General features: G+C 47.7%; 1 protein-coding gene across 1 annotated transcript in view; it reads left to right on the top strand.

Moving 5' to 3' along the window:
• Positions 1 to 237: 237 nt before the first annotated feature.
• The window catches only part of FAM227A (family with sequence similarity 227 member A), a 71,974-nt gene continuing 55,276 nt past the window's right edge, over positions 238 to 16,935 (top strand). Inside the window, exons 1-5 of the mRNA XM_088025742.1 lie at positions 238 to 379; positions 2,348 to 2,430; positions 8,625 to 8,694; positions 9,279 to 9,355; positions 10,802 to 10,948. Of these exons, the coding sequence (XP_087881868.1) occupies positions 238 to 379; positions 2,348 to 2,430; positions 8,625 to 8,694; positions 9,279 to 9,355; positions 10,802 to 10,948 (519 nt within the window). The remainder of the gene's footprint in view (positions 380 to 2,347; positions 2,431 to 8,624; positions 8,695 to 9,278; positions 9,356 to 10,801; positions 10,949 to 16,935) is intronic.

The following is a 16,935-nucleotide window of genomic DNA, read 5'->3' as shown; positions in this document are numbered from 1 at the left end:
TCTGAAATCCCTCAGAAGGGCTTGTCAGACAATGGCCTCCGTTCCCCACGGGGCACGGAGCACATGCCTTGCCATCAGCCCCGCTTTACCAGATGAACATGGTTGTGTTTTCTAAGATGGTTCTATGTTATCTGTGATTTCCAGGAGGCTGGCGGAACAGAGAACAAGAATGGAGTAGGAAATGGGAGGCTCTTAAGTGGAAACTTACTGTTTTATCCTTTTACAAGAAACTGGACAATGGCTTATTTCAGGAACATGGATGTCGTCAATGTCACTGCCTTGCCAATTGTGCCCGTGGATGAGCACCTGACTGTCTCCCTTGTGACACGGGATGCGGTGAAAAATGACCTGAAGAAGAGCCCGGAGGACAACCCACCCTGTATCCTTCAATGGTGCCATCTACAATCCAGGCCAAATGCACCTGCCACAGAGGGGTAACCAGTGCCTGTGTCTGTGACACGCACAATCAGCTCCTTTCCTTCTGTGCTCGTTAATTTTTTTCAGTTAGTTAAGCCCTACCTGTCCTCTAAAAGAACCTGTGAGACTGTGACGGATTGTTTGATTTGAGTTTATTTTTCTAGGATAATCAGGGCCCCAGAGGAAGAAGTACTGGAAATATTTGTTGAAAGAATGGGGAAGAAGATGGAAAAAAAAGCTCATTTTTTTTTCCATTGTCTCATTCTTTCTCTTCTGTCTTCCAAAGAATTATAGATAGCAACTAAGAAGTCCCGGGGTAGCCCTCTACCCCCAGATAAGTGAGCTGAAGACCCAACTTTGTTGGGGTTCTCACTCCAGTTGACATCGCCTCTTCTCATCACCTGTCCCACCTTCTGCTTGGGCTCCGACTTTGCCCTTTCTGGCATTCCCCCCTCCCCGGGGCTCTTCCAGCATCTGACTTCTCTAGCCCTGCCTTCATTGATCCACATCTCACTTCTGACTCCGAACTCTCTGCCAGGGACCCTTAGAAGCCCATTTCTGGAGGACCTTAGAGCTTATCCGGCAAATAACCCTCTCGGGTTATAAATAACCCCAGGTCCTCTCGTCTCATCAAGAGCTCATTGACCTTCGAGTCCTGCTGCTGCATGTTTCCCTCTACATCCCCTCCCCTTCTGCACGTCTCAGGGACCCTTCTCGAGATGAGCACAAGCGATCCCATCAGGGTCTGCTTCAGGGACTCACTTTCCCGGGCCTTTTTCTAATGTCCCCCCTTTCTTCTTAATCCTGCACTCATCTCAACCTAACTAACCCATTTCACTTCCTGTGATTTGTCATGTCCCTCCTTGGCATCTTCATTTGTCAAGTATCCTCCATCTGTAAGAACCCTTGAGGGTAATGGAAATAAGAGTGAACCCTCCTTTAGTGGAGGCAGTGAGGAGTGATAGGATGTTGGGGCTTCTACAGAAGATATATCCTAGACCAACTGAGGCCAAGACAGAAAGAAACGCAAGCGCAGAGAGGGTAACAAGAGGGGCCCTTGAGCTGAGCAGAGATTTCAACAGTGATAAACAAGGTCGAGATACCCTCTGACCCAGCCATCCCTCACCTGAAAATCTCCCTTGAAGGAATAATCCACGATATGGAAACAGCTGTTTCTGTATTCTGACTATGTGCATCATGGCATTATTTTTAATTGCAAGAAATTACGAACAACTTAAATATTCAATAGCCATGAACAGTTGAGTGCGTTAAGGTGCATTCTCTAAATGGATTCATAATGCCATTTAAAATATTATGAGGATTGGGGCGCCTGGGTGGCTCAGTCACTAAGCGTCTGCCTTTGGCTCAGGTCATGATCCCAGGGTCCTGGGATCGAGCCCTGCATCGGGCTCCCTGCTGGGCGGGAGACCTGCTTCTCCCTCTTCCACTCCCCCTGCTTATGTTCCCTCTCTCGTGTGTCTCTCTCTGTCAAATAAATAAATAAAATCTTAAAAAATATATATATATATAAAATATTATGTGGATTATTTATTTTTATGGAAAATGATCATAATAACGAGTGGAAGAGAAGTCAGAGTCCTAAAATAGATATTCACTGAGATGATAATTATGTAAAAAGGTATGTATATAAAAAATACTGGAAGGAAATCTACCCAAATCCTAACAGAAGTTGTTAGTGTGATAGCATAACGGATGATTCCTTTTATATTTTCTAAGGTGTCTAGGATATGGCTAATTTTCATTTAGAATTCATAAAGCAACTCATTTAAAACAATAAAAGAAGTGTGAATGTTTGTAAAGAAGATAGTTAAGTAGAGAGACAGCTCAGAAAGAGAGTGAGCTAGGCTAGCCTGCCCCGTGCCTGTGTGATCAGTACCCAGAGTGTTTCCTTAGCAGACCCCCCTCCCAGCCTGCCTTATTGGCTCCATACACCGGGTGAACCAAAGGATTGCTGAGCTCGATCTGAGTCCCAGCCTGTTGGCCAACAGCCTGGTGAGTTATGGGTGCTGAGATGAGGCTTCCCAGCAGGAAGGGCTCTGGGGGCTCCCGCATTTATTTGAAAGCACATTTGCACAATAGAGATCTCAAAGATAATATTTTATTACTTAGTAAACTTAATTTTTTTGGAGCAGTTTTAGGTCCACAGCAAAACTGAGCTGAAAGTACAGAGTTCCCACATACCCCTGTCCCAACACAAGGGCAAGGTCCCCATCACCACAGTGGTACATTTGTTACAATTGATGAACCTGCATGGACACATCATTATCACCCCAAAGTCGTCGTTTACATTAGGGTTCTCTCTTGATGCTGTACATTCTGTGTGAAGAAATGTGTAATGACATATATTCACCTTTGTAGTATCGTACAGAAGAGTCTCACTGCCCTAAAAATCCTCTGTGCTGCTCCTCTTCACCCCCGCTGACTCCTCACCACACCTGAACTTTCTGCTGTCTCCATAGTTTTAGGTTTTCAGAATGACCTAGAGTCAGAACCTTACAGTACGCTGGCTTCTTTCACTTAGTAATAGGCATTTAAGGTTCCGCCATGTCTTTTCATGGCTTGATAGCTCATTTCTTTTTGGCACTGAATAATATTCCTTTCTCTGGATGCACCACAATTTATTTACCTGTTCACCTTTTGTTTGCTTCCAAGTTTTGGCAGTTATACACAAGGCTGCTGTGAACATCTATGTTCAGGGTTTTGTGTGGACATATATTTTCAGTTCGTTTGGGTAAATAATGAGGAGCACGATTCCCGGACCATCTGGTAAGAGTATGTTGAGTTTTGTAAGAAACCATCAAACTGTCTCCCAAAGTGGCTGCACCATTTTGCATTCCCAGCAGCCACGAATAAAGAGCTCCTGTTGCTCCCCATCCTCACCAGCATTTGGTGTTGTCAGCATGCTGGATCTTGGCCATTCTAATCAGTATATAGCGATATCTCCTTGTCGTTTGAATTTGCAATTCTCTAATGACATAGGCTATTGAACATCTTTTCATATGCCTGCTTGCCATCTGTCAATCTTCTTAGGTGGGGTGTCTGTTCAAGTCTTTGCCCCATTTTTTGATTGAGTTGTTTGTTTTCTTATGGTTGGGTTTTAAGGATTCTTTGCATATTTGGGGGAACAGCCCTTTACCAGATGTGTCTTTTGCAAATATTTTCTGCCAGTTCACTCCAATTAAATTTCCTAACCCCATCCCCCTTGGCAGCTTGCTTTCTACCAAGTTCCTCTGTCCCCAGGGCCCTGAGCTGATCATTGTCTCCACAGGTTTCAGCTTCACCCTCTCCCCCAACTTTTCTAGTGCTGACTTTAGGGGTCAGTTCATCTCTTGAGTCCATCTTTTTGTTTTGTTTTAATTTAAATGGCAAGGGATGCATGTTTATTCTAAAATACTCAAACTGGAGCACCTGGATGGCTCAGTCGGTTGAATGTCCAAGGTCCAGGTCATGATCTCAGGGTCGTGCGATTGAGCCCCACATTGAGCTTGGCGCTCAGCGTGGAGTCTGTTTAGGATTCTCTCTCTCTCTCTCCCTCCTCCTGCACCCCTACCCCCTGCTCACACACTCTCTTTCTCTAAAAAATAAATACTTTTTATTTTTATTTATTTATTTTTAAAGATTTTTATTTATTTATTTGACAGAGAGAGAGACAGCGAGAGAGGGAACACAAGCAGGGAGAGTGTGAGAGGGAGAAGCACGCTTCCCACTGAGCATTGAGCCCGATGCGGGGCTCGATCCCAGGATCCTGGGATCATGACCCTAGCCGAAAGCAGACGCTTAACGACTGAGCCACCCAGGCACCCCCCCCCAAAAATAGATACTTTTTAAATAAATAAATAGATAAATAAATAACTCAAACCATCTACGAGTATATAAGTAAACTGTGAAAGTCACTTCACTCCCCAGCCCTATTTTCTTCCTTAGAAGTGACCATCATTAATTGTTTGGTGTGTATCCTTCCAGAACTTTTTTTATACATTTAGAAATGTAGAACACATATATTTAGGGTTATTGTTTTCTTTTTTTAATGTGAATAAGGTCATACCATAAATACTGTTTTTTAACCTGCTTTGTTTTTTTTTTTTTCTTATTCATTTATTTTTAGCATAAATATCTCTTGGAGATTCTTCAAAGTCAGTACTGTTGACCTGCCCCATTCTTTTTATAGCTGCATAATATTCTATAGGTTAGATGTGGCATAATTAATTCAACTATTGATCTTGATAAATATTTGAGTGGTATTTTCATCAGAGTGAACATGTGAATATTTCTGTATATGTATCTTGGGGTTCATTTGCAAGTATTTCTGCAGGTAGAGTCCTAGAATTGAAATTTCAGATTTTGGTAAATAGTCAAATTGTCTTTCAAAGAGGTTAAGCTGTTGTTTACTCATGCAGCAATGAGACCACTAGTTTCAGTCGCCCCTCCCCCACCAATTGAATTGTGAGTAAAGGCAACACACACACACACACACACACACACACACGCTATTTGGAGTGATTGCGTGGACGTTAAGCAACCTTGTGTGTGCGTGTGCACGTATCTGTGGGAGAGGGCAGAGCCCTAGAGGCACAGGCTCCAGAGTGAGACTGTCCAACTTTAAATTCCTGCTCGGTTGTTTTCTCACCTTGTGACATTAGGCAAATTATTTAACCTTTGTGAATCTCTGTTTTCTAGAAAATGAGGATAAGTCATAAAGTATCTCCCTCACGGGGCTGTTGCAAGAATTAGAGGAGTTCAAACTCACAAAGACCCTTAAATCAGGGCAGAGAAGAGTGCCTGGCTCACAGGAGGGACATTCTATATGTACAAATGTGGAGGAGAAAAGTCTGGAAGGATACACACAGTCAATGGGGTCAGTTCTGGAAAGGGGAGTGGGATGGAAGGCAAGTAAAACTGTTTTTTACTCTAAATACTTCTGTAGTGTTTGGGTATTTTACAACAGAAATGTATTTGTAGGTCAGTTCTGTATTTTTTGTGTTTTTTTAATGATAATTTTATTTATTTTGTATTTATTTAAAGATTTTGTTCATTTATTTAATTGACAGAGAGAGAGAGACAGCGAGAGAGGGAACACAAGCAGGGTGAGGGGCAGAGGGAGGAGCAGGCTTCCTGCCGAGCAGGGAGCACGTTGCAGGGCTCGATCCCAGGCCTGGGATCATGACCTGAGCTAAAGGCAGATGCTTAACCGACTGAGCCACCCAGGTGCCCCTTAATGATAATTTTAAAAAGCAGGAAAAAGAATTTTTTGCTCCCAGAAGCAGGATCCGGTGGCTTTTCAAGATTGTCCAGCCTTGGCGGATCTCCTCAGGTGCTCTCCGTTGCCAGTCAGAACCAGGAAGGGGCCGGCCCGAGCAGCCTCGGGCCCTGCTATGACCTGGAGGAAGGGACCCCTTGCCTGTCCTTCCTGTCCTCTGCCCAAGCAACTGGTCAGCTCTGTCAGGTCTGCCTTCTGCCCCCGGAGCCCATCCCAGGCTACCCTGCCCAACCTCTGTTGGCTGTGGTTCACCCTGCCCTCTATTCACCAGGCGTGACCACTTCCCCTGAGTCAGCACCTTGGCCAGACTGGTTTCTCCAGCCTCCATGCTACACTGCCGGCTGGCACCTAGCACGGAGCCTGGTGCGTAAGAAGTGCTTTATAGAGGGGCGCCCGGGTGGCTCAGATGGTTAAGCGTCTGCCTTCTGCTCAGGTCGTGAGCCCAGGTCCTGGGATGGAGCCCCACGTCTGGCTCCTGACTCGGCAGGACCTAACTTCTCCCCCGCCCTTTGCCTCTCCCCTGCTCATGCTCTCGCTCTCTCTCTGTATCTCTGCGTTTCAAATGAATGGATAAAATCTCAAAGAAGAAGAAGAAGAAGTGCTTTATAGATGCATACTAATACATGAGTAAGCCCCAGATCCTCCTCCCCACATCCCAATGACCAGGTCCTGTTTCTGTTCCCTCTTCCATGCCCTAAGTGTGGGTTTCCCTCGTCTCTGGCCATGAACCTTGCTTAGCTCTCCTTTCCAGCCTTCCTCCCTTCCGCTCTCTGCCTGTAGCTCATTACCCTGGAAAGGCCTTCCCTGCCTCCTCCACCCCAGGACTAGCGTAGGTGCTCCTCCTGGGCACACGTCTGGCATCCTGTCCGCCCCCCACGGCAGCACCCATCACCTCATAATCACTGGCTTCTCCCCGCTAATCCTCGAGCCCTTGGAAGGCAGGGATGGCATTCCCTGCTCACCGCTGCATCCTTGACGTGGGCATGGCATTGGCCTTTAGCAGGTGCTCCAGAAATATCTGTGGAATGAATGATAATGGTTGCAAATTCTAGCTTCTCTCCTGTACTTCAGCCTCATATTCCCAGCTCCCTGGAGCAATGACACCGAGACCTAACTGATCCTCAGACTCCCCTGGGAGGTTCTTAAAAAAACTAAAAGTGAGGGGCGCCTGGGTGGCTCAGTCGGTTAAGCATCTGCCTTTAGCTCGGGTCATGATCTTGAGGTCCTGGGATCGAGTCCTGCGTTGGACTCCCTGCTCAGCAGGGAGTCTGCTTCTCCCTCTTCCTCTGCCCCTCCCCCCTACTCATGCTCCCTCTCTTTCTCTCTTACTCTCTCAAATAAATAAAATCTTAAAAAAAAAAAAACTAAAAGTGAAAAGAGCATCACACAGGACTCTGTGTTTTGTGTGCTCTCATTTGAACAGGATTTCTCTGGTAGGCTATGCAAGAACTAAGGGTGTTGGGGGGCCGCGGGGGTTAGGCGGGAGACTTTTGACTCCACTATTTGATTTTGTACCTTGTAAAATATTTACTTGTTTTTAAAATTTAAATAGAGAACTATGCGGGAGCCTCCGTAAATAAACAGTTCATGACCCAGGGCAGATGTCAGGAATGGGCTTCTCTAATGAACTGGTCTATCTGAATCATTCCCCAGCCATGCTGGTCATCAGCCAGGTTTGGGAGTTGACTTCCCACTTGTAGGTCCTGCTGTCATCGCAAACGCAAACAGCCCCGTGCTGGTCCCCTCATTTCCCCCTAAAACTTGCTTTTCTTTCGGTGTTCATCTATCCTGCCTGCTCTGTGTGCAAATCTTGTCCATCCTTCCAGGGCCCGCACAATATTGGCTACAGTGGCATCCTGATAAGGCTCACAGACATTGCTGTTTTGCTACATTGGCGTATATCCATCCAATTCATTCATCATGCTTTCTCTTGGACTATTTTTTTTGGAGTAACAGCGTTGACAGCCTTACCAATGTGACCCCTTTCCCCATCTACATACACCTGCACACATGCCGATTTCGGATAAGGCGATGGGAAGCTGGAGGGGCATTTCACAGTGTATCAAGTGCAACAGACAGATGTCTCATCATGTCCCCCAACACTCATGTCCCATCTCTTCTGGGCAGTCCTCTGTGACTGCTCCAACTTACACTGCTCTCATTTGTTCGAATCCCAAACGCGGCAGTTTAGGACTTAATTGGCCCATGTATGCTGATGTGACTGTCCAAATAGATTGTAAATTCCTAAGGGCAAGAGCACAGAGTCCTAATTCTTCATTAACTTTATTATCCAAGAACAGTGCTGGGCTCATGGTTGACAATCAGTATGACTTGTTGGGTTACTGACATTCATTTTTTCTTTCCTTGTCTTTCCTCAAGAAGGGATTAGGGGTGGGGGGAGTCAGAGATCACGAGAAATCTCTTGAGAAGTCAAGGGTATGGTGATTAATAATAATAATAATTACCCTTTATTGAGCAGCTCCTACCTGACAGTAGCCTCTTGCTAGTGTTTTAAGATGCATTCAGCACTTTATATCTGATCCTTACAAGGACCCGAGAAGGTAGGTATCATTGCCCCCCTACAGAGAGTTTAAACAATAGCTTTTAACCTGTGGAGCTTGATTGGAACCCCATTCCAAATCCTGTACCCCTCAGAGGTGTAGACAAGAGGGGGCATAGCCAGGAGGGGGGGCAGCGTGAGAGGGCAGGAGTGGGGGGATGTATTGGTGGTGACACTTGGGGGGGGTGAGGTCAGTGACACCAACGACCGCTGAGGTCCTAGCACCTGGGGGAAAGACAGCAGGATGTGCCACCCACTTTTCTCCAGGCCTTTTGCACACCAACAGGAGAAATGGCCTGGTCTCTGACCCCCATCCCCCTCCAAGATCTAATGAATCCTTAATGACCCTTTTCTTTTTGGTTTTTGAAGGCAATTGAGAGATTCGAGTTGGAGAAGAAGGCTTTGAGAGAGAAAAGTCACGACGGCCCGGGAGACAGAGGCAAAAATCCTTTCTCATAGCCTTGCTGGTGTTTGTGGGGTTCGGCTTTTGTTAGTATCTCAAATGCAGTTAGCAGGAATCCAGCGTTTCAGCTGGGGATGTTTTTGTCCTCCTCTGAAGGAGCCTCACGTCTGAGTTGCTAGCATTGGGCAAGTTAGGAGGAAAGGCCAGCGCACTTAGAGATGGCCTGCCATGGGGTGCACTGCTCCACAGCTCTTACTCGGACTCCCTTGTTAAATCTTCCTAATGTCCCCACCTGTGGGGGAGGTGCCACTGAACCCAGTTTACAGATGAGGGAACAGGCTCGGGGGCGAGGGAACAGCTTGTCTGCAGTGGGTCCTGGATTCGGGTCCCAGCCTGCCTTCACAGCCCATGCTCTGTCTGCTCCTCCTGGGGCAGGGAGTCTAACCCATCAGGAGGGGAATCTTAGTGAGTCAGCAGCGCAGGTGGGGTCCAGTGAGCCTACCAGTGTGGCCGGCATCTGGCAGCTCAGGCCCAGTGAAAAATCACAGCTATGATTACCGCACAGCAGGGGACAGGCCCCATGGTTACTCACATCCTGTTTCTCTTCCATTCTTCTGCAGACAAGAGTCAAAGCAAATCACAGTATACTTGCAGAGGCTCAGAATCCAGGAATGTCAGATCTTTCCTTTTTAAAAGGGTAAGGGATTTATTGCTGGGTCTCTTTCTGACTGGTTTCTGCTGGGCACGAAATTATATTTTAGTCTTGGGGATGGCACGCTTGGCACCTGCCTGGTGATGGTGCAGGAAAACAGCAGGGTGCCCCTTTTTAGAGCATCTTAAGGTATCTTAATAACGCAGGAATTTCTCATACCACCCTCGAAGGGGTAGAATGAGGGGTGTTCCAGAGGCATTTGTCTGTTTATTTGTAGAGCTTCAAAGATGGTTCCTCTTAGAAACAGTAAGTTTAGTGTGGGTTCATGTGAGCCCTGGTGCTGCCCCGCTCCAAGAGACCCGTTCACACTGCGGTCTGTCACTTGGATGCCGCAGGAAGCTGACAGTCAGGAGTAGGTCAATGGCCTGTCCAGCATCATGCACCTGGCTGATGGGCAGAGCCCCTGCCAACGCCCGCCCATGGCCAGGCTGGCCTCTGCCTCTGCAGCAGCAATCTGGCCCCACCTCGAAGCCACCCCAGTGAAGATTCTCCCAAGCTGGCTCTTTCAACTACCCAGGTCATATATATTCAAAACTTTAAATGCCAGAGCACACAAAACCATCTGTTATTGTTACGTTTTCACTTCTCAGCCTAGGAAATATCCACGCAGCAGAAAGCCCGATGCTCAAGAGTGGGTCGAAATTGCCAGACTACCTCTGATGGGGGCCGAACAGATGTGAATGCCCTGCCCAAGGTGGCACAGCTAGTCAGTGGTGGCACTGACCTCTGGCCCAGGTTGTCTGAGTCAGGGTCAGAGCAGTTCATCAAGGAGTTCTGCCGATGCCAAGGCCATAGCCCTGTTAGAAAGTCACTCAGTCCCTCAGAACCTTTCCAGTAGGTGCTTTGGGTGATGGTGATCGGTTTCCTCTTTCCAATTTTCTGTACTTTCACATTTTTGGTAGTTATTATATTGCCTCTTTCTGAAATTATTTCTAAATAAATAAGCCCAAAAGGGAAGAAACTATATGCTCCAAATCATTAATAATGGTAATATTATTTGGAGGTCATCAGTGAGTAGTTAATTAAATGATAGCACATCTCCTTAATAGGCTCTATTATCTGAAGTGATAAATTTGAAGACAGTGTAGCAATGTGGAAAATCTAAAGTGGAGAAGGCAGGACATCAAGAGTGTGTGTGCGTGTGTGTGTGTGTGTGTGTGTGTGTGTGTGTGTTTATGTTTTGTAAAGTGAGTGAAGTTACACATACATATTTGTATACAGGTGCTCAAAGCCTAAAAGGGAAGACAGAAATAACACAAACAGGAATTTGGGAAGAGGTGCTGGGGTCATGAATGCGCCCCCATTTTTTTTTCTTTGGTGTTTTCGAAGATGGTTATATCGTCTTCATGATGGAAAAGGGAAAATATCCTAGTATTAGTTTTAAACTGTCAAATGACGGACCTCACTTCCATACTCTGCTTTTTGTTTCAGAAAATAGCCCGTAAAAATCTGCTGGTAGAGCTGTTCCAGTACCCGCCGTTTAACAGCACTGCACCAAACAGGCTTCCAAATGGGGTGAACTTCTGTGACATGGTGGGCAATGTGGTCCGGGCTGAGAGAAACTCCCTTAGTGGCAAGGTAAGGAAAGACAGTGGGCAGTTCACTGGTACGCCCAGCTCCGTGAGGCCCGCTGTGGGCCCAGCCTTACAGCAACCCATGTGGCAGGCACACGCACTGTCCCTGTTTTATACCCCAAGAAACGGAGTCAGCGTCACTAAGTACGTCACCCAAGGCCACACAGTTTGCACGTGACTGAACCGAGATCAGAACCCAAGCCCACATGTTCCCTCCAAAACCTAGATTCTTCCTCCCAGAGGACTGGTTTCCAGACTGTCTAGATCAGGTATCCTATCAGCAAGAAATTTTGAGCATGCGCCCTGAGGATGTATGTTTCTTTATATATGATATACACGCTCTGTTGTCAATAGCTATGTTGTATGTTAGTAATCTTAATTTCTTGGTTTTTTTAAATTAGACATTAATTAGGGGCGCCTGGGTGGCTCAGTCGTTAAGCATCTGCCTTTGGCTCAGGTGATGATTCCAGGGTCCTGGGATCAAGCCCCGCATCAGGCTCCCTGATCAGCGGGGAGCCTGCTTCTCCCTCTCCCTCTGCTTGCCGCTCCCCTCTGCTTGTGTTCTCTATCTCTCTGTGTGTCAAATAAATAAATAAAATCTTTTTTTAAAAAAAGAAAAAATAGACATTAATTAGAATATTTTCCTCCCACACCCCTTGGTACCCCTTGGGATGAATTACCACTGGGAGCACGGTGCACTGGGTTCCTTAGGAAGCAGGATGGAGGCATTCCAAGGCCCAGAACAGGTGTGAGACAGCACTGGCCACTGGGGAGACAAGTGTAAGGAGGTGTGGGGAGGGGAGGAAGCCCAGGAAATGGTATCTGTAGCCCTACAGCTGTGCCTCAGTGCCCTTCACAATTGTTCACTAACTGGTGTGTCCCCTTGGCTCCTAACTAGTCACGCCACTGTTCCCGGGACCCAGCTTCTTAGTCTTAACTACCTGCGCTTCCCACTGCTGCTTCAAACCCCTCACTCCCCCATCTCTCTCCCTCTCTCCTTCTCTCCCTCCCTTTGTCCCTCTGTCTCTTTCCCTCCCTCCTTCTCTCTCCCCTCCCCCCACCCCCGCCTTCCTTCACCCCCTCCTTTCTTCTTCACCCGTTCTCCCTGCTGCTGCTTCTAAGTCAGCCCCATCTGTCTCCTTCCTCGGCGTCTGGCATTCAGACTTCCTAAGACTGATGATCTGTTCAGGCCAGTCACTGCAGAGCATGGTGATGGAGTTTGCTGGAGTTCCAGTGCCCGGTTCCAGCATGGGCTGCAGTCAGCAAGTGGACAGCTACCTTTGACCAGGCAGCGGTGGGGTGGCTCTGGGGTCGGGTACCTGATCCCCTGCTGTCCTCAGCGTGGAGGTGGAGGAGTGGCCGGCACTCAGAGGGAGGAGTGGCCGGCACTCAGAGCGTCACATTTGCCCCGGACAATGTAAAAAGATGTTCCCTGTATGGTCATGTATGATAGCAAGGACCTGGGCTCTAGTTTCTTCTATAAAATACGGATATGAGCAATCTCTACCTAGAGGTGTTATTGTAAAATTAAATACGATAAGGATCTTATTTAAGTGTGTAAAAAGCACTTGGTGGGCGCCAGGGTGGCTCAGTCGATTAATCGTCCAACTCTTGGTTTTGGCTCAGGTCTTGATCTCCGGGTCCCGGGATGGAGCCCCTTGTCGGGCTCCACGCTCAGCGGGAGTCTGCTTGTCCCTCTGCGTGCCTCACCCCCCACCCCACTCACAAGCACACACACTCTCTCTCTCTAAAATAAATAAATAAATCTTTTAAAAAATGAAAAGCACTTGGCACAGTGCTTAGTAAGTCATGAGTTCTCAAAAAATGCTAGTGTCTATTATCAACATTTTTAGAAATAGTTTAAGGATGATTAGTAGAAGGCCAGCTCAGTCATTTTGGGTACATATATCGTGGACTACTTAGCCATTGAAAGGAGTGTTTATAAAGAGTGCATTTTGCTATGCTGTGATGCTAAATGAAAAATATCAGTATATAAAACTCTACAATATGATGTTCCATATGTACACACACAGGAAAATCTAGGGATGAAACCATACATAGATATCGCCAATGTTCGCTGAGTGATAAGGCTATAGCTTTGTCTTCCTCCTTTTTCTGTACTTTAAAAAGAAGAAAGGGGTGCCCGGCTGGCTCAGTCAGAAGAGCATGTGAGTCTTGATCTTGGGGTCATGAGTTCAATTCCCACAAGGGGCGTAGAGATTACTTAAATAAATAACAAACTTTTAAAATAAAGAAATAAATAGAAGAAAAACTTGAGAACAAATAGATTGTATGTTTCATGGATCTGCTGTCCCTGCATGACCTTCCTGCCCCCTGGCACAACCACACGCACTCCTGTTCCATCTGCAAGGTGGCTAGCCCCAAGGACAGTGACCACTGTTATTTAATGTCCCATTTTGGAGGGCCCATGGGGAATGTTCTCCTTAGACCTTAATCCCCAGAAAACTTGTGCATCTCCTGGCATGCTTTTCATCTTATAACTAATGCTTTTAACTAATGCTTTTCTTCAGCTCCCAGGAAACTCAAGGCAATTTGTGTCTTACAGTTATTTTTATTTTATTTTTTTAAAGATTTTATTTTATTGGTTCTTTAAAGTTTTATTTATTGAAGGAATCTCTACGCCCAACATGGGGGCTCCAACTCACAACCCCAAGACCAAGAGTCTTACGCTCCACCGACTGAGCCGGCCGGGCGCCCCTGTGTCGTACCTTTAAAAGGACCCTCTTCCATCCTGCTCAGGGCCATCACAAGCCCTTCCCTGCCTCTTCACACCCTCTCCTCCGTCACTTCTCCCCGTCTCTTGGCAGCCCAAGTTGCCTCTGCTTTAGAGAATCTGGAGGCCATCACTAGATCATGAGCTCCACGAGGATCAAAGGCCTGTCTCCCTCGTTCAGTGGTGGGCTCCACCCTGGCACCGAGCCTCGCCTGGGACGCGAAGAGCTGCCCACGCTTGCTGCCCCCGCTTCTCACTGCCGCCCTCTTTCAGTGCTGCTGCAGCTTGCCCCGTTCCTGTCCCTGAACGTGGCCCGAGTCCGTCCACCCTTCGCTCTCACGGGGCCAAGTCCAAAGGGTGTGTTCTGTCATTACCTTAGACGACCTCTCTGTGGAACTGACCCAGAGGATGACTCCCTGCACTCAGAAGTTCTGTCCTTCCTTGGTTTCTGTGGTAGCTTCTCCATCTACTCAAGCAGCACACTTGGGTCTTCCAAGCCCACGTTCTTTAGGACCCCTGGCTCTGCTCTGTCTTCTCCCTCCGCACAGACTCATGGGGATGGCAGAGGGTGGACAGGAGTCATCTTCTCCCCACACAAGGCTCCCCACCGTGCTCCCAACTCCCATATTCTGAGCTGTGCTCCCGACTCTCATATTCCTCCACCACCGGCCCCGCTGGCTCTGACTTCTCAGACTCATCAGACCTGCTTCTCTTCCTGTCTTGTTGAAAACCACAGCCTTCTGCCCAAGCATCAGCCAGTCTCCTCCCTGGCCCTCACCCCTGCATCCGATCCGTCACTGAGACTCAGTTACTATCTTTACTGTACCTCCTCCTCCTTCCCACTGCCACTGCCAAGTTCAGGCCCCACACTTTCCTGTCTGGATCACTGCACCTGCTGCTCAGCATGCCGTCAGCCTTTTTTTTTTTTTTTTTAAATGTCATTTCCTTTTTTTAATTTTTTTTTTAAGATTTTTATTTACTTATTCATGAGAGACAGAGAGAGAGAGAGGCAGAGGGAGAAGCAGGCTCCCAAGGAGCAGGGAGCCCGATGTGGGACTTGATCCCAGGACTCTGGGATCATGACCTGAGCTGAAGGCAGACGTTTAACCATCTGAGCCACCCAGGCGCCCAGCATGCCGTCAGCCCTACCATCTCAATCCCCTCTGATGCACCTTCTGTGCTGCCTCCAGGGATCTTTCTAGAACAACAATTTCATGGTGTCATGCCCTGTTGAAAATTCTTCAGTGCTGGCTGTCCCCCTGCCCCCTGTCCAGTGGCAGAACAAACCCTTGGTCCCAGCCCCCAGGTGCCTCATAGCCTGACTCCTGCCTGGCCTCCCAGCTCCCACACCCGGTGCCTTCCACGGCACAGAAACCCCTTGAAGTTCCCCAAATGTGTCCTGCTATTTCCCAACTCAGCACATGCTTCCTCCTGTCTGTGCAGCTCTCAGCTCTCCCTTCTTCAGCAGTCATTTTTACTCTCCGAGCCTCTCCCGATACCCCAAGCACAGATTAGCTGCCCCTCTGGGCTCCATGTCCCCCTGGATTCCTTCTCTCAGGGCACTCATCACACTAAATTATAAATGTCTGCTCATCTGGGAACATCCCCAAGGCAGGTACTCTCCATCACCATCCAAGCACCTAGTAGGTGTTCAGTAAATAACTGCTGAAGGGCTGAAATGAAATCCTTTTTGGAAAGGAAACAGGAGGGGCGCCTGACTGGCTCAGTCATTAAGCATCCGCCTTCGGCTCAGGTCATGATCCCAGGGTCCTGGGATCGAGCCCCACATCGGGCTCCCTGCTCAGCAGGAAGCCTGCTTCTCCCTCTCCCACTCCCCCTGCTTGTGTTCCCTCTCTCGCTGTATCTCTCTCTATCAAATAAATAAATAAAATCTTAAAAAAAAAAAGGAAACAGGAGTATGAGTAAATAAATAAATAAGAACTAGCATGCCCTTAATGAGTGTTTCCGTGCCTGGCCCTGTTCCAAGCACTTTGTATGTGTCACTTGCTCATTGAATCATCTTACCAGTCCTTGAGGTGGGGACTGTCACTCTCCATTCCCTGTGATGTCGGCAGGCTGCCTCCCAGGACCCGGAGGGGGTCCCATGGGTCCAGCCAAGAGGGGCCCTGGCTGCTCACAGGCTAGAAATCAAACCCAAGCCAGCAGGAAGTGAAAGCAGAGTTTGTTGAAGGTATTGAGAGAGGGCAGGTGGAGACAGGGTGCCTGGGAGACTCAGAAAGGAAAGGGGGTATGAGTGTTGTCTATGTTCAGGGTCTGGGGTTTTTGTTGAGGGTGGCGGTCTGGTGTATGTGTCCTCGCAGGCAGCCAGGAACTGGTTTGAACAATGACAAAGGCGCGGATGTTATTCCTTGGAGCCAGAAATTCCAGTGGTCTGGAACACGCATATAATGGCATGTCCAGTCATTCTTACCTGGTCCTTCCTTAGATGTCATCTGTTCTAGAGAAATCATCAACTCCTTGTCCTTTGCAGGGAGGACACTATTTGCATTATGAGGCTTGTGTGAAGTGGGCAGTGCAGGTCCTAGCAAGAATAGAAACAGGAAAAGGAGCAAAAAGCAGATTTTCTATGGAGTCTTTCAGTTTCCCTATCTCATCTGGATGGGGAAACTGAGCACATACAGGTTCAAGAACGTTGCTCAAGGTCACACAGCTTATAAGTGTAAGAGCTGGATTTGAATCCAGGCAGTCTGGTACCAGAGTCGGTCCTCTTAACTGCTCCAACTCTACTTTTTCTCTGAGGAAACGGGAGGAATGGTGAAAAAGACAAAGCAAAGAGCAGGGCTCAGAGAGCTCCCTGCTAATGAGGGAGGCTTGCTTATCCATGCACCGTGCCCTCCGTTTCCGTGGGCCCGAAGGGAGACCAGGGGTCTCCCTTTGCATCCAGGAGGGGGGCGGGAGTGGGATCTCTTTGCTCTTCATAATGCTAAGGGCAGCCTGTGTGGTGTTTCTGGCTGGGGTCAGGCTGCCTGCCTCAGAGCCTCCCGGGCCATGTGAGCTTAGGCAAGAATCCTAACCTTTCGATCTAAAATCCCTCTTCTGTAAACCGGGGATACCTGTGGTATCTACCACAAAGATTGTGGAAAATGAAGTGAGATAAGGAGGGAATGTGCATAGCCCAGTGCCAAACACACGGTAAGCATTCAACAAATATATGAATATATATATGTTCATTCATGTATATTCATATATATATGAATGATGTGGTTTTGGGATAGCAGTGAGGTAAGGTCTGGAGC

The sequence above is a fragment of the Eumetopias jubatus genome, unplaced genomic scaffold, assembly GCF_037043125.1.
Source record: "Eumetopias jubatus isolate StellerSeaLion01/CBP00866 unplaced genomic scaffold, mEumJub1_p1.0 scaffold_8, whole genome shotgun sequence".
Classification (NCBI taxonomy): Eukaryota; Metazoa; Chordata; class Mammalia; order Carnivora; family Otariidae; genus Eumetopias; species Eumetopias jubatus.
Note: the sequence above shows the minus strand (reverse complement) of the source record. Positions and strands in the feature narration are given on the sequence as shown.